This window comes from Aspergillus caelatus (assembly GCF_009193585.1).
Source record: "Aspergillus caelatus strain CBS 763.97 unplaced genomic scaffold BDV27scaffold_48, whole genome shotgun sequence".
NCBI lineage: Eukaryota > Fungi > Ascomycota > Eurotiomycetes > Eurotiales > Aspergillaceae > Aspergillus > Aspergillus caelatus.
In genome coordinates, this window is record NW_022475311.1 from 154,659 (window position 1) to 175,620 (window position 20,962).

Sequence of the window (20,962 nt, forward strand, 5' to 3'; positions counted from 1 at the left end):
TCTCGCCTACAGCGGCAGGATTTCCTCCAGGGTGCATATCATTCGCTTCTTCAGGGCTAGCTATACGCCACTGCTGATGTCGATCACACACTCGATGAGGACCCTGGATTACTCAGTAATATATGCGGGCGGCCAAATAGTGGACCCTCGACGGATATAGATCACCAATCTCCTTGTCTCATAGTTGAATTTTCTCTTTCTCTTATTTTAGGAATAGATCCATCGTCTGAAGGATCTCGATCCCTAGTATTGAATCCTGCTTTATCAAGGGTAGTTCTGGTTGCCAATGTTCACAAGGAAAGTTCCGGATAACTAATCCAACGCCGTGATATCCTCAGCCATTATTACTCTTAGTGAGATGATATGAGAAAGCGGCCCTGTTTTAGAAGGTGCTTTCTGAAGGGCAATCTACTTGGCAATGCATTAAGCATTAATAGTACAGGCTCGCTGATTGCTTTGCTTATTTTAGCCTGAGATGGTATGCCGGTGCAAATGCATTCGGGCCACATTGGAGGCAGTGTGGCCATTGGAAACGTAACCACACATGCAGATAACTCTAACAATTCTATGTACCGAGGCTGGTATGAAAGTGAGTAAGATACCAGTTACTCGAAGGGGAAGTGTCTCTTAATTCCTCATATTAAACAGGATTTCAAGTGGGCTGCCGCGCAAGAAAGGATTGACCGGACGCCTTATGTGGAGACGAAGTGCCAACATTAATCGTCAGAGCTTGAGTAAATGAAATGAAGGATTGTTATCCCTGTTCGTACGTCTGCTCCTAATCCTTCGGTTGCCGAATTTACGACGTTATGGTTATACCATTGGTTGCTTAAGCAAATGCTGCAGTAGATAAGCACTAACGGTGGCCGCCTAGACCTTTCTATTTCCAGTACTAGGTGAATATCATAAGAGCATTTCCTAGACAGGTGACGGCATTTACCGTTTACTAATTCTGGTAAGATCTTCAATATCCATTATTCATATTGTTAGCCTGTTGGTTCAATCTTCCGTGCAAATACATGTGCCTCATAAGATTGGGTGGATACAATTATCTCAGCGCCATATACGAAACCTGAAAGGGAGCTGAACCCTGGCCACCTGGAATTAAGTATCGCTGGCGATACTTCATGTGATTGCAATTAGGATTGCAGAGACGCGTGCACAGTCTAGTAGCTTGCAGTCGATATGAATGTTTCGTCCAGTCCAATACTATACTATTTCAGAAAGAAAGGGCCTTCAACAGGTACCAGTTAAACAACCTTCTATGATTTGAACCAGATACTTTCAGTCCTCAGGTGGGTTTGAACACATATTCAATGCATCAGGCGTGGCTTGTACGTACACAATCGAGGGGATGGTATGAACCTGAGACGTCAAAAGCTCCAACGTGAATAGATTGAATGCTCGCAACATCGTCTCACAACCTAAAGCTCTACTGCCCTTCTCTAACAGCAACAAAGGCCTCAAAAAGTTCCGACAAATCCATAGCACCTTCCATATGATGCTTCTCCCCAATGATAAAATGAGGTACACCAGTGACTCCATCAGCCCTCGCCTTCTTCGCTTCAGCGTCCATTTCTGCCACCCCAGCACCACTAACTACCCACTCTCGGATATCATTTTCACGCATTCCAGCCTGTACCCCAACAGCAACCACGGTATCTAATTGGCTAATGTCGGCCTCCTTCTCAAACTGGGAGTGAAAGAGCAACTCCGAAACCCGACACTGCCGCTCACTTCCCTCCCGTGCGGCCAGATATAGCAGCTGATGTGCTAGTCTAGACGACCCGATATACCCACCAAACTTGAATCGGATCCCGGCATCTGCACCTACACGCTTCAAGCGGGTCTGGGCCGCTGCTACCATTTTGGGGCCCATGCGGCGGAGCATACGGTCTAGCCCGTGAAGTTAGGTTCGGCTAGTGGCAGTCTGTGGTGCTTATTATAGGATCGAAGACTGACCTTGTATCAAGATGCTTTCCTTTGGCGGTTCTTGATCGATGAAGTATGGTTTCCACCATACCTCTATAGTGTCTTTCGAGCCGCCCGGGTAGGTCTTTTGGTATAAGGAGATAGCCTTTTGTAGATTTCGATATCCAATGTAGCACTTTGACAGATGAGCTATCGGAGTACTGTGCGTGTTGCGAGTGGTACACCTACCCAGGGACAAATTACGTCTGAGACGATTTCGATCTTGATCAATGCCATAATTGTCTTTCACTTCCTAATTTTTTGTTTTCTTTCTGTCTGTGTTAGTTAAGGGAGATATTTCCGGCCACCATTTCTAGTAGGTCAAATTGTGGTTGCCGTCAAAAGAAATGTTGAGGCCTAATGCTTACGCTTGGCCTCGTAATCTCTTCGGCTTTCATACGTGGCACTATTGAGTTTAACATGAGGTCCGTGGGTAATGATTCGCCCAGTAAAACAGTATACCTTAACTATATGCTTTGTCTCCTTCAATATTAAAATTGTTCTTGTTGAATGCTTCGAAGATATAAATATGTAATGAAAAGGGAGAGAAACAGCCCATGATCTCAATTGACTGGACCTACTTCAATCCTGGCATTTGCGGGTATACTTTGAGCGATAGGAATATCAGGGTTCACACAGATTTAATTGTTAGATGTTTGATTCTGTGACTGCAATTAATATTCTCTTGTATATGTATCGTGAAAACATTGCGCAATCTATGGCTAATCAAATGCTATTTCTACTCGACTACCAATTATATATAGCTACTAAGTGAAGGTATCAAATATTATTTTTAATTGGTTTATAATTGGAGTCAACCACACTCTTCAAGATTATTCTATCCATGAATTTTCAGTCAACCATTCAAAGGTCTAATTAGAAGTACCTTGACTTTATACCATGTACTAGTAGTAAAGAGTATGACTCCTATACAGTGTACAGCATACATGACATTATAGGGCTATCTTATATATCATTGGTCCACATCAGACTACCGCCTTGTTATTCTGCCTGCACTTTTCCATAGCAATCTGTGGATGTTCTCGACTCTTGATCTATTCCATGTAATGAGTAATTCCCATCTACTCTACAATTGCATGCTCAAGTCTCTTGCATCCAAACATTTATAACTAATTGCTATTTTTTTTGGTTTCTCTCTACCCGTCTAAATGACTGATATCCATAACAGGGCGGTTACGGCTGAACTACCCCGCCATCGGTTAATTTTTGCTCATGACGTATAAGAGGAAGATCAATCTGCTTTTTCCGCTCAGCTGAAAAGAGCTGAGGTGTACTCAGGCGTATCAGGTCACAACAGCTGTACAAGGCCCCACGATCTAATCAATTAGTGTGTCCCATAAAGTGGTTCATTTGATCGAATTAGAGGTGGCCGTGCTTCCCATAGCTATTGTAAATGGCTAGCTATGACATATGTTCTCAGCTCTCTATCTGCATCGCTCACGCATTACCGAGATAGTGCGAAGAGATCATGTTGATCCCCGTGGAGCTGTTCGCTTAATAATCGTGAGTGGAACTATCGAGGCCGAGGATGGTCCTATTATATTTGGTATCCAGCTGGCAAAATACTGTAAATAGGAAATGATATACAGCCACCCCCCACAGGGATCAGCACGACCCTTTCGCATCCTACCATAATATACTTTGTGGCTGGTTAAGATCGTAGCTGAAAATCTCCTGAGCTGCCCCCCGATCTTTCTATATATTAGGCTTGAAACCCCTCCTGTCTCACGCAATCATTAACCATCTTCACACATAGTCATAAACCACAAAAAGCTCAATCCAATTCAACACCAACGCCCAACCTCCAAGCCTCATATTCCCAAAATGGTCCAAACCTTAGAGAAGTACGCCGCGTCCTCACCTTCAAGTCCTCCTACTTATATAACTAACTCTCATTTCTTCTTTCAGTCCCGAGGAAGTTTTCCAGGTTATTACGGAGAGCCCAAAGCCAGTCGTTGTACATTACTGGGCCCCCTGGATGGGGCCAGAGTCGCCACTCATGCCTCTGTTCTTGGACGCCGAAGAAAGCCGAGGAGATGAGATTGAATTTGTCATTGTGGATAGTGGATTTATCCATCCCCAGCATAGCCCAGATGAGATGCCCTTGACGGTTCTCTATAGGGAGGGTGAGGAGGTAGTGACTGCTCCGTTCGAGCCCGGTGAGATTCAAGATCTTATTGATAGAGCATAAAGGGACTGGAATCTGGGATGATTTTAATATGCGAAGACATTATCAGAGCTTATGATTTACCTAGAATAGTGATTTGACGCTTTATCAATAAAAAGTATAAAAATGCTAGAGATTCTACAGAAAGTTAATGTATCTGATACCCGCTTATATTTTGTCCAACGGAACTAACAGATCGATGCTCCAAGCCCATCTACTCACCAATGTGGCTACTATGTATGCGAGTACAGTATAGCTGATTTTATAGGGCATGAGGTCTATGGTTAAGTCTCTATGAAACTAGCATCTGTATATCTGAACAGGTCTGTTATTTGATTCTGATCATATTCAGGGAAGGGAAATATGATAATTTACGAGTAGAAAAGAGGAGATCTTACTCGTATATTGTGGTAGGTAAGATGGCTTGATATCTTGACGCGTGCCCCTGAGTGATACTTTTAATTCAAAACTTCCTCAAAAGGAATCTCGTTGCGTACCTACTCATTCCGTGCAAACCGTAGGCACTTTACACCAGTAGGCAGGAATATGTTTCGTTGTTCCCAAAATTTCGATCTGCGTCCATCCTCTTCACCAAAGTCCCAAAGCATCACATGGGTGGCACTTGTGATTATTCTATTAGCTAAACAAAAGTCTCCATATCTAGACAGGTATCAATAGCATGTTATAAGACGAGTATCCATATTGCTGAATGAATCACCGCGGCACGATCCATACCTGCTTGATCTTATGTAGTCCGTCATAAAAATGATTGATAGCTTGGTAGGTAATCTGTTATATGTAATTGGCTCAGTCCTACTGGCTAAGCTGGTCCTATAGTCTTGGATCGTCCAGGCTCTACCTGTTTAATGACTCGAGCGGGAGAGCCGACAGCAACACTGAAAGGAGGAATGTGTCTTGTCACGACCGACCCAGCCCCAACTGTACAACCTTCCCCGATTTTAACACCTGCCAGAATTGTAACACTGGCCCCGATCCAGCAGTCGTCACCTATAATGACCTCTTTCGCAAATTCGACTCCATTTCTACGAGAGTCTACACTGGTCTCATGCGTTGCAGAGAGAATGTTTACATTCGGGCCGAAGGAAACACGATCGCCAATGATAATAAGGGAGCAATCAAGCATCGTGGTACTACAACATGGTTAGTTTTAACACACACACACACACACACACACACACACACACACACACACACACACTGTCCATGGAGGATTATCGGGGTTGAATCAGGATTGGGAAGAGGCATACTTGAAGTTAGCATAAAAATTGTCCCCAATCTTGATATTGCACCCATAATCGACCATCAAGGGGGGCTCAATAAAGGCGCCTTTGCCAGTTGCCCCCAGTAGTTGCCTTAACAATTCTTCGCGCTGATCCGTGAGGCCTTCAAACGATATGTCGTCAGGAATTGGTGCATTGTATTTGGACATCAGCTTGCGGGCTCGAAAACGGCTTTGTATAAGCTCTGGGGCGAGTGGATCGTATCTAGACAATGTCAATCGGAAGACTGGGAACGCCATCTCTGTAGCTATGATTCTCCCAGTACTAACAGCATTCCTGATATCATACGTTCGTACTGTTCGCACCAAGGTATATTCGCCAGCGACTTGGCAGCTACCAGTAACTCGTGATCCTTTTCTCTAGAAGGCTCCATGGTAGGAATGAAAGAGCTGAGAAGATTTGTTGTACAGGATAACTGTGGGATGATTACTTTTGGTGGTGTATATAAAACAGTTTCACTTGATCGGCCCTACTATAACCCTGGTTTGTTGATTTGTTGGCCTGGCGCGGCTATTACATCGACAAAAAGGGCTAGTGTGGAACCGTAATTTGTGGACCGGCGAGAGTACATGGACCACTAATATCGATCTTACCACAACACAGCTAGCGATACCGTGCAACGTGCTTAACTACAACACCCGATGACACCTTGAAAGGCCTGAAGCGTGATGGTCGGCTGGCTTGCCACGGGCGGAGCAGTCTGGAGCGAAGAGGATTCCCAACGTGTGACGTGGACGCCTGGAGGAACCGTCCATTCGACCGCAGAGGTTGTCCAGTTCATCGCAACAAGCCAGCTCTCTTTTCTGTCTCCACTACTCCTCAAGTACGCGAAGACTTTTTCGTTGTGAAAGTCCAGATCCTCGAAGTCGCCGTAAATGAAAGCATCTTTATAGAGCTTTCGGTGCTGTAATACCTGCTGCCAGTACTGCCAAACGGATAGTTCGCCTTTTATCTGGCACGGGAAGGACATCTGTGCCTCCACATTAATGGTTTTATAGTCATCATTCACCCTCATCCAAGGTGTCGCATCAGGGACTGTGAAGCCCGCATGTGGCGCAGCACTCCATTGCATCGGGGTGCGGGCGTGGTCTCTGGCCTTCTTTTGCAGGAGCTTCCGTGCCTCTGCGAGCCCTTGAGACCCGGGAGAGTGGAGTTCTTTTGATTTCTTCCAGAAGTTGACTGACTCAATGTCTTTGTACTCTGTCTCGGGATCCCACTCTAAGGGGAAATTGCGCATACCAATCTCCTGGCCCTGATAAAGGAAAATGGTCCCACCGAGTGTCGTCTCCAGAAGCGCTAGTAATTTGGCACCACGTTCTCTGAACTCGTCCGTATCGTTGGTGTAGCGTGACACTGACCGCGCCTGATCGTGGCATTCCAGAAAGATGGCGTTCCAGCCGTCCCACTCTTTCATTCGTTTCTGCCATCTGGACAAAATGCCTTTCAACTCGGTCAACTTCCAGTCGCGCAAGCTCCACTTGGATTCTCCTTTGGTTTTGATATCTTCAATTTCCATGTGATCAAAGTTGAATGCCATATTAAGCTCTTCTGCTGTAGAGCCCACCGTCTTGATGATCTCCTTCATATCAGTGACGTACGGGGTTTCTCCAACAGTGATGGTGTCGTATTTGGAAAGAATGTTGTCGTAGATACCGTGCATGAATTCGTGGAAACGTGGCCCATTTGTGTAGAATCGCTCCCCGGGCTGGTATTTAGAGGCTGGATCAATGATCGGAGCGTCTGGGAAAGACTGGTCCTTGGAAATAAGGTTGATAACGTCCATGCGGAACCCACAAATCCCACGGCGCAGCCAAAATTCCATAACCTGAAGTTAATCCAGATCAGTAACACCACTCTTTCGGACATCTCAACGGCCGTGGATACCGGGGAAGTCAAACACAAGGATTAAGCGACCCCCTTAATGACTAGCTTAACTCACATCATAAACAGCGGTAACGACTTCTGGATTCTCCCAATTGAGATCCACTTGCTCTGGCGTATGCAAAGTCAGATAAAACTCTTGCGTCGCCTCATGCCAAGTCCAAGCGCTGAGCGCATCGCCCAAAATTTGTGCCCAATTGTTTGGAGGCACTGGATTCCCGGCCTCATCGAATCCCTTGGCCGGCCTCCAGATATACCAATCACGTTTAGGGGAATCTTTGGAACTGGCAGACTCTACAAACCAAAGGTGCTGATCGGATGTATGATTAACCACGAGGTCCATCATGAGTTTCATATCATGGTCCCTCAGCGTCCTTATCAAAAGGTCCACGTCTGATAAGGTGCCATAACGTGGATCGATGGATTTGTAGTCCGCGATGTCGTAGCCCATGTCGACTTGTGGGGACATGTAGACTTAGCGAAGACGATGTCAATCGTTAAATTCCTGAAAGCCAGCCCCAAATTGAAACTCGCTGTGACGTCTGCATCTATGACACGAAACGTAGCATATCGACTTACTGGGGCTAAGCCATACAATATCGATACCCAAGCTCCTTAAGTAAGGGACCTTATCAATAATACCGGCCACATCACCCCATCCATTGGCTCTAGTCACAGGTTTACCGTTGTTAAAGCTTGCGGGATACACTTGATACACCACCGCCTCTTTCCACCATTTTGCGGACGTGTCATAGGACTTGGGACACATGGTTGACATGGGGGTTAAATTGAGACAAACGCTGGCAGATGATGCACAAGGGACCGATGGTTGAGATTAGAAGAAATCAAGAAAGGCTAAGGGGTTGAATATAATTGCGGGGTTAGAGAACACGTACATCATGTCATTTAGTTCGTACACCAAAAGCACCTTGCAAAGCAAGTCACGGGGTGACGCCAGCCAATCGACCTGTCAACCAGTACGAGCGTGGGAGGAAGAACTGGTAGGTAGACCTCTGAAATGGTCTGGTTCAGCCTTCAGGTTCCAACATTTGGAACCTCGAACCTGAACCTGAGCCGGACTGCGATTTATTATGTTCAGTCCAGGCACGACCAAATGCCTAAGGTACTTTGGTCGAGTGGCAGCACGCTTGATATAATATATAGACGATCGTAAATTAACTTTCATTCTAAACCTATATCTTGACATTCTAATATTTTTATATACAAAATCTATCGTATCTTTTCTAACCTAAGTAGTAAGTCAAATATGGAAAAAAAATATAGGTAAAATATACATAAATTATATACATCGCGGGATTTTATAAGTTTGGACTGTTTACAGAACCTGAGATTTGAACCGGACCTGCCAGGCCCGATCCTAACTTTCTTGGAACCAGATCGCCTGACCTCAATATCGTGGAACCTGATCCGCCAAGACTCAGGTCCCGAACTGGACTGGACTTGACCGGACCTGACAAGTCGCGACTCACTTTAAGAAGGCCTAGTTATTGTCTACATTTTGCCTGTTTTTTAGTTCACCATTTCTTTCTTTCTTTCTTTCTTTCTTTCGTCTTTTTTTTTTAAAAAAAAAAAAAGAAAAATAATAATTTTTAGTCTACTTGACTTTCCACACAGTATACATGACAAGGTTGCCAATTAGCAACGCAGCCAGTGCCAATTGAAGTCAAACTCAAGGTGTTCCGTGCATATTATTCAGTGTATCCTTTGGCGTTTCTGTCCAAGCTCGGGTTGACAACCAAAAAAAAAATAAAAATAAAAATAAAAATCACAGATAGGAGTTTGAATGGATAGCATCCAGGATTTCATCAGGGGTATTCCGAAAGTGGAGCTTCATATGCATATTGAGGGATGCATTGAACCGGAAATGATGTTTGCCCTGGCTGAGCGCAACGGCATCTCTCTTCCATGGAAATCCCCGGAAGAGCTACAGGACGCTTACAGATTCGATAACCTTCAGTCGTTTCTCAGCTTATACTTCGAGGGATGCAAAGTGCTCGTCAAAAAGCAGGACTTCTATGATGTAACTCATGCCTACCTGAAAAGGGCGCATATGGACAATGTGGTCCGTGCCGAGCTCTTTATTGGTCCTCAAACTTTCACCGAAAAGGGTATCCCTCTGAGTGAACTCATGGAAGGCGTGCTGGGTGCAATTCGCGATGCCGAGCAGGTGTTAGGCATCAGCGCTGGACTCATAGTTAGCACACATCGCCATCGGACCGAAGCGGAAGCGCTTGAATTGCTCGAGTCGATCATGCCGTGGAAAGAACATATTATCGGTATTGGTATGGGCGGGGCGGAGATGCCCAACCCACCTTCGAAGTTTGCCACCTACTTCAAAGTATGTCGCGAACGTGGATTCCGGACCTGTATCCATGCCGGGGAAGAAGGCCCGAGTGACTATGTGCGTCAAGCTGTCGAGCTCTTACAGGTCGACCGGATCGATCATGGGATCGCCTGTCTTTCGGACCCGGCCCTGGTCAGGGAACTGGTTCAAAAGCGGATCACACTTACCGTTTGTCCAGTGTCAAATCTGAAGCTCAATGTAGTCTCGTCGCTTGATGTTCATCCATTGCGAATCTTACTCGACGCAGGGCTGAAGGTGACGATCAACTCTGATGACCCGCCTTACTTTGGCGCCTACATAAATGACAACTTCCTACAGTGCCACGCTGCGCTTGACCTTTCAGTCGACCAAGTTACCACTCTTGCTCGCAATAGCATCAATGGCTCGTTCCTCCCTGAGCAAGAGATACGCGCTCTGATTTCGCGGTTGGATTTGTACTGCGCTGAATTCCAAAAGCGCCGGACTCACTAAAAGATTTGTCGATCCTCGTTGATGGGAATTCCCGTTCAAGACCTTATTGGCAGCTTGCTCTATTTTGTCTACACTAACAGCAGCTCCATCAGAGTGGCGGAGATGCATATAAGGCAAACAGGTGCCGCTCGGACCGGGAGTTTTGTTTGTTCAAGAGGGTGAGCTGGTTGGGTCTTGTCAACCACAAGTGTAGAGGCAGTGAATCCCAACATACTGGGTCTTCGGGTTTCGTCCTCATACTGTCATAGTGAACATTTGACAGTCACTATCTCTAGGCAACGGGGTTACTTTAATCTAGAGAGATCTAGCTATGGTGTTAGCATGAATTATAAATAGTATATAAATGGTATATTCTGATAGAGTATATAAGGATAGTGGAATGCGCACACTTTGTACGCTGCAGCCCCGGAAACGATAGATAGAAATCATATACAATACGAAAAGCCGAAGAAAATATCTGATTCTAACAACATGCATAAATAACAATGTGCAGTGAAGCATCGCATCATAACCAATCATAATACAAGGGCGCCAAGGTGGGGTGCTACAATCAATAAAATCAACCACTTCAGTACTTTATAGAACCTACTTTTACTACGTGCCTCTGCTATTAATTATACTCATTTGCATGGGCAAGCCCGCAGGAGTAGAAATCGATGGTTTTAGGAGAGAAAGAGTACTAAATAGGTGAGGGAAGGGAGTGAGATTATTATAGAGCGCTTAAAAGCGGCGAGCGGGACTGGCTTAAGTCTGCTCCGTCGCATCTGACCTGATCGGGCAGTGTTACCGTCCACGAGATTACAAAAAGAATGTACAATCTCTATGTAATAGAGTCTAAGGGGAAATACTCAAATAGAAATCCGTAAATAAAATTTTATAGAGGAATAACTATAGTATCTATATTATACATTAAAAGATGGCGATACAGTAACAATATTAGGCGGTAAAACTTAGTAAGACAAACTGTTGTTGTGACCAATCCGCTAGGTATGATGAGCCGCCGCAGACAAACGTCAGCATAAATGATTATGCAGCTCATCAAGAAACCCCGCAATTTCTCTTCTCTTCACATATCATATCATATCCTCTTTGGTGCTCGAAATAAACTGCCAATCAGATATTAATCGGACCTCAAACAAAAAGATCCCATCCTACTGATATATACTACTACCCAGCTTCACATCAACAACGAGCGATCTATAATATCAAGTCTATTCACCCCAGATTTACCTCATAAAACTCCTGTAAGATGTTCTCCAGAGCACTCCCCGCCACAACCCGATTCTTTGGTGGTACCTCGGGGAAAACCCCAGCAGCAATACCTGTCATCGTCTGCGGAAAGACGAGTCAAATCGGAGATATTGTCAGGGAGGCATTACAGCCTGAATATGAAGGTATCTTCTATCTTCTAATCTATCTTTTATCTGTGATATGCAATATATTCTGTGTGACTTGAGTATACGGCATTGTGTCAATGGTTGACGGAGTATATCATATAGTAACCCATCTCTTCCTCTCACCTGCTACGGCGAAGAATGAGATTCCTGTATTACTTCGTCAGAGAGGTTCAACTACATCTACAGAAAACGGAACATCCCCCTCGGCGATTATCATGGGTGGCGGATATACCCAGACTGATTTACAGGAGATCCGCGCGGCCAGTCAGGGTCCGGATGCCAAACCGGTTGCCTGGCTCAAGATCGATCCTGGCAAAACACCGTCGTCAATTCCAGTTGGACCAGAGTATGGCCGGGCCGTAGCGAAGCGGACAAAGGATCGGTTGGATGAACTGGTGCGGGATGGGCAGATTGATCGGGATGAGGTGCATTTTATCTAGATCCTCTCGAGTCTTTCTTATATTTCCTGATCGGACGGGATAGGTATAAAAAAAATAAAAATAAAAAAAAGAGGGATGTCACGCGATACATTGGTATTCAAATTGGTATCTATCAACAGAGCTAGGATAAAAACACAGTCATAGCTGGATCCCACGAGCGGAGGCGCTTAGTAGAAGTCCCTGCGGGAGGCTTCCTCGAGCTGCTGATTGGCGTGGTACTTGGCCTTCTCCTTGTCGATGAAGTCAAGACCCTTGGACTCGAACTCGCGGTCGATGAAGGCACCGGCGAAACCGGCCAGGAGCTCCTTGGCGGTCTCGTGGCTCTGGGGCTGGCCTGTTTCGATCTTTTGTTAGTGTATGTTCGGAAATCGATATGAAGAGGGGTGGAATAGGGGAAAGAGAAACGCAAATGAATTCCAACATACCGTTCTTTTCACAATGGTCGTTGTAGGCCCTCATGGCCTCGAAGGAGGCGGCACCGGCAATGAGCTCATGGCTGAACTTGGCCTTGTGCTCCTCGCTGCCGTCATAGTTGTTGAACTGCTCGTAGTGCTGAGCCTGCTCACTGTCGTTGTCTGAGACTTTTAGTCAGTATGGGCAAGAGAAAATACGGTTAAGAAAGTCGAGGGCCAGGAAAACTTACCGAACCAACCCATTGTGAATGATGTGTGATGATGTGTGATGATGTAGTTACAGAAGAGATAGTGATGAGATGAAGAAGAAAAGGGGGGGAAGAGGGGGAGGGGTGGAGGAGGGATTTATAAATGATGGGTGAGACTTAATCTGCCCCTCTTCGGGGGTGTTATTGTTATGAAAGATTAATCATAGTAGTGCACTAATAGTATGTACACTGTACTAGTAGTATTACTAGTCTTGACCCCACTTCAGAGGCTAAGCTTCGCTAAGCTTTGTCAGCCGGTCTAGGCGATGCTCTCAATGTGCCATTGGACAAGTCTTGCCCAAGTTCCACTGGTGGTTTCGGCTTTTGCGGCAGTTATTGGTTATTCCCTCACGCCACAGATTGCGTGGACCTAAAGGGATCGGAATTCTACCTCGATACTGTGTACTATTATTACACTGTACACCCTCATGAAGATGTTGACTGTCCCGTGGAAACCCTTGCTTACTTCCGGGACGACAAATTAGTAGCATGAGAAGCCCTCCCTCCCGACCCAGGCCCAAAAATGGGGGATCCAGTCAACATGGAGTATCGCCAAAAGTAAATATAGGATATGACGCCACACTTGACCCAAAAGGGGGAAATCTTGTCGGAGAAAGATGGAGCCCGGGACCACAAACACAGTCACCGCCACTTGATTCTCCACTGCTGCGCCCCGAGGGACACAGCCAGAGAATTGTTTGTTATCCAGTAGCAATAATTTCTACATGCCCCCCCGTATGCGACTAATACCGGTCCATGATGGTGCATTGTCTGTACTTACTTACAGATTGTGCAACCAATGTCGTCATCTCTATCAGCGGAAAATCGAACTTTCCCTCCTGATTCATCTTTATCCTTGACAGGTCCTGTCCGGATCCATCAAACCCGAACAACATATTGTGAAACGACGCGACCCCACCACAATGCCGATGGTTGGATGGAAGCCCCAGAGGGGTCCCCAACCTGATAGGCCGCGGCTTTTCGGCCCCTGACGCAGTTACAATGGGAGGGGACCATGTATCTGAGATGACCATCCCGTAATTCCCCTGCGTGATAAAGCTTTGGACGATCATGTACATATCGAGCTCCATGGTGTCGGGGTCAGCTAACGCAAACTGTCCCATTTCGATTGCGTCTCTACGGCTGACGCCAGGGACGATTGTTGCGGGTATTGATGGTGTGTGCAGACTGTCAAAGGGGCCCTTGTCTGCCGGAACTCCTACGGCTGTTGGCCCCTTCGAGAGTGCTATGATTCCTATCGAGAGAAACACCCATCCGCTTCATCAAGTAGATAATGACGTTCTTAGCACGCCAGATGGCCCAATATGTCTCTTGGTTCTCATTCCACACGGACAGACAGGTCCGTAGACCGACATGCCAAGCAACTTCTTGGTAGCGCCAACCTGCCGTGCGCACACCTTTGGGATCTCGACGGACTCCCAGGATGGGACTGGACTGGGAGGCCCCGAAATACATGGCATTTGACAGTAACTTGAAACAATATGGTCTGCCACAGGCTATGTCTCGCATAAATGCGGGACGGTAGGTGATGGGGAAGGAACGGCGTGGGCGATTCCAGTTCAATGACAGAAGATGCACACCCAGCTCTAGGTCTTCTTCGTCGAAATCCAGTTTCTTTTAGGGGAATTTCTGGGTCTCCGTTTAGCCTGTACTCATTTAAAATGAGCTATTCGCGCAAAATGGAGTATCACTTATGTTGATACGCAGCTTCTCTCATCAGTCCCTTGTTAATCTACTCGACGGACATCTTCAGATTAGTCACGGGGCTCTAGAGAACCCACTCTTTCATTGCAGTATCGTCAAAAAAGGGCACTGGTGCGACCATGGTAGCTGAAGTCTCCTTTGTGGCAAATTAAGATCAGAGACACTGTTGAATGTATGATTACTTGACCAGTGTCTTCGATTGTGGGGTGAGTGGCTAATAAATTTGCACTTGTTGGGGGGGGGGGGGGGGGGGGGGCTACCCATGCCCATAAGATCCAACGAGGTCACATAGCTTACTGCAAGGGTTCTCATTTCTCAACTTGTAGTCGTTGTCAGAGGTGACTTCTCTCTCCTTCCAGCTGGAGTCGATAATCGGATAGTCTATCCAGAAATTATAATCCATATCAGCAACCAGCACAGACTATTGGTGATAAAAAAGCTCTATACAAGTTACCTAAGCTTTCCAGGAAGCGTAGTATAAACACAATCCCTGCCATATGATCGATAGGTCGCGCAAATCGGTCCCTGACTGTCGCATTTCAGCTAAGAATTATTAAAGACGTTCCGTTCTGTATCTGGTCATCAGAGTCCACTGTTAGCCTTCCTTCAACGGCAGAATTCGCAGGTCTGAAACGCTCTTCGCCGACGAGTTGCTCTCCGCCACTGATGTCTGTATTTCGTACCGGCAAGTATATGACCGGAATAGCCGTTGGTATCAGGAGTTGCCGCGGGATATCATGTGATGTACTATGATCTGATGGTGGGCATTAGACTTTCACCATAGTGACCATACTATGTGAAGGATAAGGGGTTGGTGGTGAAGGTTTTTCTAGACAGGTTGGTCATAAGAGCCACGGGATGTTCACTATCAGTATCTACAGAATAAGGAAACCAGTGACTCCAGAGAAGCTTGACCAGTGTCAATGGAAGCATGCCTAGACAACACCTTATGAGTCACTATAGCATTGAGTTCTTACGGGGCGTGTAGCATAAGTCCATAACCTATAGAACTCGTCTGGTGGCCGTCGTGCACATAGAAAAGCTACTGCTTTTGTCATATTCCCCGGTCGAAACTAGTGTAAACACCCAGTATACCAAAACCACCGCCAAGGAATACTTAAGAGGCATCAAGGTCCACATGACAATTCACTAAAACCGCAAATGAGAACAAAAGATGGTGACGACCAGGGCTCAGTCTGGCAAGGTGTTAAGCCAATACCTCTTTAAAGTATCAATTCTCTCAACCTCATTGAATCCAGCGCTCCTGGCATCTTCAACCCTTTCAGTCTCGGCCCTTTCGGCGTCCACAGAAGGAGGATAAGCATGATGCCCTCCAGATAACTGATGTCTCTGTCTTCCCCAGAAGGTTCGATGTCTAAACACATCATCCACTTCTTCAAGCTTCAGTCCCTTCGTCTCCGGCACCATTAACCACACAAACGGGATCGCAAGCGTCAAAAAACTGGCAAAGAAGATATATGTTCCGTACTTGATATTCCGAATCATATAGGGGGTGCTGCGGGCAATGACGAAGTTTAAAAGCCAATGGGTAGCCGTGCAGATGGCCACACAAAGACTTCGCACGCGCAACGGATAGATTTCAGAGCAGATGATCCATGGTACACCGGCCCAGCTGAAACAGAAGCCGACGGCATAAACAAAGATAAACACTGCGGCGGCATAGGATCCGGCGCTGATGGGCCCTGTATCGTCGGCGTGGTTGGTGGTAGCATGAAGTTTAACGAAGGCCCCTATAAACCACATGCAAACGGCCTTTGTTATAGCTTGTCAGAAACCAACTAGATATAATCCGCGAGTTAGGACCGGTCATGAGGCAGCAGACTTACCATCAGAGCACTCCCCAAGATCAGCATTCGCGTCCGCCCGAAGCAATCGACTGTCCAATACATGGCGATGCAAACAGCGACCAGTCGGACTACTCCATAGAGACCCATTGGAATTAAAGTCACATTACTGCCCGTCATACCGATCGATCGGAATATCCGAGGAGAATAATGGTTGATGGCGTTGGAACCAGCCATTTGATAGAAAACCATAATCATAAAACCCAGGAAGAGTCTTTCTCTGATACCAGGTTGGGCTAGCTCTTTGATCTCGACCCAGAGTCCCTTTCCAGGTTTATTTGCCCTTTCGTCCTCGAGCTGGGCAATGATATCATTGAGTTCTGACTCCACAGAGGGATGGGTTTCGGGGAGTCCCCGCAAGTACGAAAGGGTTTGCCTTGCGAGCCTCTGTCCCCGAGCCCTTGCAGTCCATCTCGGAGATTCGGGAAGGAAAAGAAGTCCAATTATCAGAAGGCCTCCAGGAACAAATTGAATGGCGAATGGCGTCAGCCATTGGGAAGTTGACCGTAGCATAGTTTCATCGACAGCGTAGTTAATCCAGAACCCTACGCACATTCCCACCTGAACTCCAATCTCGAATATACCGACCAGACGCCCCCGAATTTGAGGTGGAGAGCACTCGGCCATGTACAAGGGAACGAGCATACTTGCGGCGCCGACAGCCTGTATTGCAGTCAATATAGCCGATTCATTTATACCTGTTTGAGTTGTCGGCTGTCTAGCTTCCAGTCCAAGCCATGGACAACTTACAAGACCAGAAACAAATCTTCCCGCAAACATCACATCCTCCCTTCCCAACGATACAACCTGCATAGTTGACCCAACGCAGAATATTAAGCCCGCCAGCCCGAGAGAAAGTTTACGTCCAAAACGATCACTCAGTGGGGCAGAGACGAGAGATCCGAAGAAGCAGCCCGCTTGTAGGAGAGATACAATATTGGCTGCAAAAACATCCTCGACAGATCTGGAAGCGTGCTCCAGCCCGAAGTCCCTATAGATTGTTAGGGTCGCCAGAACCCATGGAGCGATGTCTGTTTAGAGGCTGCTGACTTCTTAAAGGAATGCAACTCGATCGATGTGCCGATAAAGGCCATGTCATATCCGAATAGGAACGCCCCCATTGAGGTGACGATGGCCAGGAAATACACCCGTAAAGTGATCATCTTCCCAGCGGTACCAGAACCAGAACCACCCGACTGTCTTTTGAGCAAATTCCGCATGGTTGAAGCTGGCGTTTGATTCAGTTGTAGAATTCGTTCTCATACCATGGCGAGGAGCAAGTGATTATTTAAGAGGAACGGAGGTGCTTCCTCTAAACGCGACAGGAGTGACATATTCAGCTAGGAGCCTTATTTATTGGCTGTCTGGGGTGTGACGTTGAAAGAAATCACACGGCGAGTTATATCCCGCGGGCCAGATCTTCCCGCGGAGCAAAATGGTTGCGTGGATACGATGTATACCTTAGGGTATTTTTGGGGCGGTATTCCCGTGCGACATCATTACCCAGAGGATGGACGAAAAAGCATATGTTGTTTCACGGCACAATATAATACCTTCAAACATAACTGTCCCGCTCACAAGATTACGGACCTCTTTGTTCGTTTCAGTTCAAAGACGCAAGAGACACAAAGGCATTAAGTGTTCATCGGCAGTGGCCTAGCCACAAATACTCATCTAGGTCCGATTCGATGCCGGGAATCAACGAGCATGTCGTCTCTCGCGCCTCTAATTCAACCCGAACGGGTATTCCAGCCGTCTGGATGAGGGCGGGTACTTGGAAAGGACTTTTTATTCATGAGCATGGCCTCCCTTCATCCAGAGACCTTTGGGCACCAATTCTACACTCTGCTCTAGGTTCGGCGGAAACCGACAAGAGGCAACTCAGTAGAGTCGGAGGCGCGACATCAACCACTTCTAAGGTGGCAATAATTCGCAAGTCTGCAATACCCGGGGTGGGCGTCGACTATACCTTTATTCAGATTGCCCCGGATCAAGCCCAAGTTGACACGACAGGGAAGTGTGGAAACACGGCGTCCGGGTAGGACCGTTTGTTCTAGATGAATAGCTCGTGAAACCAACAATACAGGCGCAAAGAATGGCAAGCTTGCCTTCTACAATATTTAGCTCACATTCTGACACCATTGTTAAACCCGCAGGTGGACACCACAGTGTTTAACACCCAACACTCAGCAAATCCTGGTAGAGACCGTTCACGTCATCTCGGACGGTAAGTTTTCCGAGGACGGCGACTACAGCATAGCAGGGTTAGAGGCACCCCTAAAGTCGCCCTTTTGTATCCAGGTCGACGCGAGGTAGGTGCAGAAGGTTGCATTGATGAGGCTGATAGTGTAACACTGCCCTTCAGCCTGGGTCAACCTCATCCCAGCCTTCAGTTGACGGGGGCTGTCTGCCTTGGCACTGTGCTAAGCATCCCAGGAACGGTGGCACGGGATCTTCGGCGCCAAGAAGACGCAAATGATGAGCACAATGTCTCTCCAAAATGGCAAGTCATGGCGATGAATCCAACGATGAAAACAGTCAAGTGGTCGCTCAAACACCCCAGCGGACTGATGGACGTGGAGGCGAAGTCGGAAACGCACGAGAACGGGGAGACATCCGTGGAGAGCGTCAGCGTATTTCCCACTGCACGACGACTGTTTGAGAGAAAGTTTTCATCGCCTATAATCACAGGTCGTGGTTCTGATTGGATGATTTTAAGATAAACTCTTCAAGTTATATCGACGGCTATCAGGTGAAGATAAAACAATGAAGCTATCGGTTCACGTGGAGATAGCTCAGATGGCGGCCTCAGGCCGGGTTTCTCCCCCCTGACGGATCGACAACAGCGATCAACCAAACTTAATTGCCGATCATCATGTCCGAATACCCCATCGGTTTTCCTCGTCCCCTCACTAAATCACCGTGGGCACTGCTCATCGTCATCAAATGATCATTAGCATGGTAAAAACTTTGGTTAGTCTCTTTCAAGGGTTATCAATATAATTTTCGATTTTTTTTTTAATTGTTTTACCCCCGTGTGAATCCCGTACCACCATTTGGTTCCGAATCCAAGGTTCTGCGTTACACAAGGCGCATGGTCAAAAGCAAAGCTAATTCAGTAGCAAGAATGTTATTTAAATATACAGGCCGAATCGACACCGATGTATGCTTGAAATAGATGCAACAAATGCAATAAATAAGACTCTCCGTACGCCACCCAATGAGGATACCTGTTCCCAGAAACTCCGAAGCTATATCAAAACGCAAGACGTATATATGTCGGGAGATATATGATGGTGTATGACCACATCCAATGTCCAGATCGGTCATCTAGCCGGTTACGTCACTAGAGCAATCACGCTACTCGTATTGTTTATCGTCGTCGATGGCATCGGCCACTTGATCATCGGGGATCCATTCCTCCGACTCGGGAATCCACGTATGGCTGCTTGCGATTAGCACTACCTTATGATGGGAAGGCCAGAAAAACTCACTTATGGAAATGCGTGCTGGTCAAGGCAGTCTCCCCATATTCCTCGATCAGGATCGCCTCGTAGTCAAAGGGTACTTTGGCCGCAACCCCTTCGAAGATGGCCTTCCGGAGGGGGTAGATATCGTCTGTCCGGTACTGGTGCTCATGCTTATCCATCCACAGGTTCGGCTTCTCCGGGTTTGCTTTACTCAACCCGGTTATATCGATATAGAGCCCCGTTTGCATGTCTATCCATCGCGCATCGATGATATTCAATCCCATGCCATTTTCACGTTGACGAGCCCAGGGGTTAATGTCGAGGAGATAATGCCGTTGTATGTCGGCATTTTTAGTCGCGTACTGGACGACCGTCTGGTTATAGCGGTCGGCAAGCTGACGCAAGGTGGTATCCGGTACTTGAGTATCCATATCCCAGTCCCATGGCATCACCTAGAAGAGAAAAGCAAGCGCACCCAATTAGCGACATATCATAAACGCACTGGCAACACGAGCAGTACCTTGCCGTTCCACCACCATCCCAGCAACGTCCCATGAGCGATCCACGTCTCTAATCCATTTTCCTCGAAAAAGTTCAAGTATGCGCGCACCATATAGGTCATCGTCTGCGGACGTTCCTCGTCCGCCACGGGTTCGGTAAAGTAGCGGGAATCATAGTGGCCGAGGATGTCATCGTGGCCCGGTTCATGGAAATACTTGAACTCCTCGGATTTGTTTAAGCCGTACTTGTCCCACAAGGGGTCCGGGTCGTCTTGATTGACGACCTTGCCGTAGTGCTGTTCCGCGCTGCCCGTCAACGAACCGGAGGACGCCTCGGTCCGCGCTGACCAGATCGCACCGGTGAGGGCCAATAGACCCCAAAGGTGCATTTCGAGGTCTAGTGTAATCAAGGAGGGAGGGTGATCGGTGGGCGGATAACGAGCAGATCGATCACGCCTCGGTGCGCATAGTGGCCGGGGGAGCTAGCAATCACCCGTCGGTTGATGAGTTAAGTGAAAAACTGTATATCGAACAGTAAAAAGTAAATCGTGGACCGACAGTTTTGCGCACGAGGAATCCGGGGATGGAACGAATGTTATATTCCGAAAAGAGTAGTCTCCCTGTCAAGCGCTGTCGATCAGAAACCGAAACAGGGAGAAATTATCCAAAGGCTAAACCCTGGGAGGAAACTTTAAGAGCACTGAAGAATGTAAAGAGAAGGGGAAAA

At 46.9% G+C, this 20,962-nt stretch overlaps 9 protein-coding genes across 9 annotated transcripts; 4 read left to right on the top strand and 5 right to left on the bottom strand.

Moving 5' to 3' along the window:
• Positions 1–1,432: 1,432 nt before the first annotated feature.
• On the bottom strand, positions 1,433–2,208 carry BDV27DRAFT_143511 (DsbA family oxidoreductase; the record flags this gene model as incomplete). The annotated part of the gene is made up of 3 exons (XM_032070108.1): positions 1,433–1,896; positions 1,963–2,107; positions 2,161–2,208. The coding sequence occupies 3 exons, from the start codon at positions 2,206–2,208 to the stop codon at positions 1,433–1,435; spliced, it is 657 nt and encodes a 218-aa protein (XP_031929729.1).
• Positions 2,209–3,699: 1,491 nt separating this feature from the next.
• BDV27DRAFT_88767 (uncharacterized protein) lies at positions 3,700–4,256 on the top strand. The gene is made up of 2 exons (XM_032077878.1): positions 3,700–3,836; positions 3,901–4,256. Exons 1-2 carry the CDS (start codon positions 3,817–3,819, stop codon positions 4,181–4,183), a joined length of 303 nt encoding a protein of 100 aa, XP_031929730.1. The 5' UTR covers positions 3,700–3,816; the 3' UTR covers positions 4,184–4,256.
• A 1,829-nt stretch (positions 4,257–6,085) lies between these two features.
• BDV27DRAFT_155791 (glycoside hydrolase family 13 protein) lies at positions 6,086–8,110 on the bottom strand (the record flags this gene model as incomplete). Its single annotated transcript, XM_032072206.1, has 3 exons — positions 6,086–7,285; positions 7,400–7,815; positions 7,921–8,110. 3 exons carry the CDS (start codon positions 8,108–8,110, stop codon positions 6,086–6,088), a joined length of 1,806 nt encoding a protein of 601 aa, XP_031929731.1.
• A 928-nt stretch (positions 8,111–9,038) lies between these two features.
• BDV27DRAFT_125102 (adenosine deaminase family protein) lies at positions 9,039–10,581 on the top strand. Its single transcript, XM_032066247.1, has one exon. It carries the CDS (start codon positions 9,146–9,148, stop codon positions 10,175–10,177), a length of 1,032 nt encoding a protein of 343 aa, XP_031929732.1. The 5' UTR covers positions 9,039–9,145; the 3' UTR covers positions 10,178–10,581.
• Positions 10,582–11,171: 590 nt separating this feature from the next.
• Positions 11,172–12,137, top strand: BDV27DRAFT_125103 (uncharacterized protein). Its single transcript, XM_032066248.1, has 2 exons — positions 11,172–11,571; positions 11,677–12,137. Exons 1-2 carry the CDS (start codon positions 11,427–11,429, stop codon positions 12,012–12,014), a joined length of 483 nt encoding a protein of 160 aa, XP_031929733.1. The 5' UTR covers positions 11,172–11,426; the 3' UTR covers positions 12,015–12,137.
• Positions 12,010–12,795, bottom strand: BDV27DRAFT_125105 (DUF3759 domain-containing protein). Its single transcript, XM_032066249.1, has 3 exons — positions 12,658–12,795; positions 12,440–12,589; positions 12,010–12,348 (listed from the first exon to the last, which is right to left on the bottom strand). The coding sequence occupies exons 1-3, from the start codon at positions 12,668–12,670 to the stop codon at positions 12,182–12,184; spliced, it is 330 nt and encodes a 109-aa protein (XP_031929734.1). The 5' UTR covers positions 12,671–12,795; the 3' UTR covers positions 12,010–12,181.
• A 2,796-nt stretch (positions 12,796–15,591) lies between these two features.
• On the bottom strand, positions 15,592–17,485 carry BDV27DRAFT_155795 (general substrate transporter; the record flags this gene model as incomplete). Its single annotated transcript, XM_032072207.1, has 4 exons — positions 15,592–16,173; positions 16,248–16,928; positions 17,016–17,256; positions 17,316–17,485. 4 exons carry the CDS (start codon positions 17,483–17,485, stop codon positions 15,592–15,594), a joined length of 1,674 nt encoding a protein of 557 aa, XP_031929735.1.
• Positions 17,486–17,953: 468 nt separating this feature from the next.
• BDV27DRAFT_155796 (uncharacterized protein) lies at positions 17,954–18,988 on the top strand (the record flags this gene model as incomplete). Its single annotated transcript, XM_032072208.1, has 3 exons — positions 17,954–18,303; positions 18,422–18,577; positions 18,631–18,988. The coding sequence occupies 3 exons, from the start codon at positions 17,954–17,956 to the stop codon at positions 18,986–18,988; spliced, it is 864 nt and encodes a 287-aa protein (XP_031929736.1).
• Positions 18,989–19,315: 327 nt separating this feature from the next.
• Positions 19,316–20,855, bottom strand: BDV27DRAFT_125112 (putative mannosylphosphate transferase (Mnn4)). The gene is made up of 3 exons (XM_032066250.1): positions 20,256–20,855; positions 19,760–20,187; positions 19,316–19,710 (listed from the first exon to the last, which is right to left on the bottom strand). The coding sequence occupies exons 1-3, from the start codon at positions 20,622–20,624 to the stop codon at positions 19,626–19,628; spliced, it is 882 nt and encodes a 293-aa protein (XP_031929737.1). The 5' UTR covers positions 20,625–20,855; the 3' UTR covers positions 19,316–19,625.
• Between the last annotated feature and the right edge of the window lie 107 nt (positions 20,856–20,962).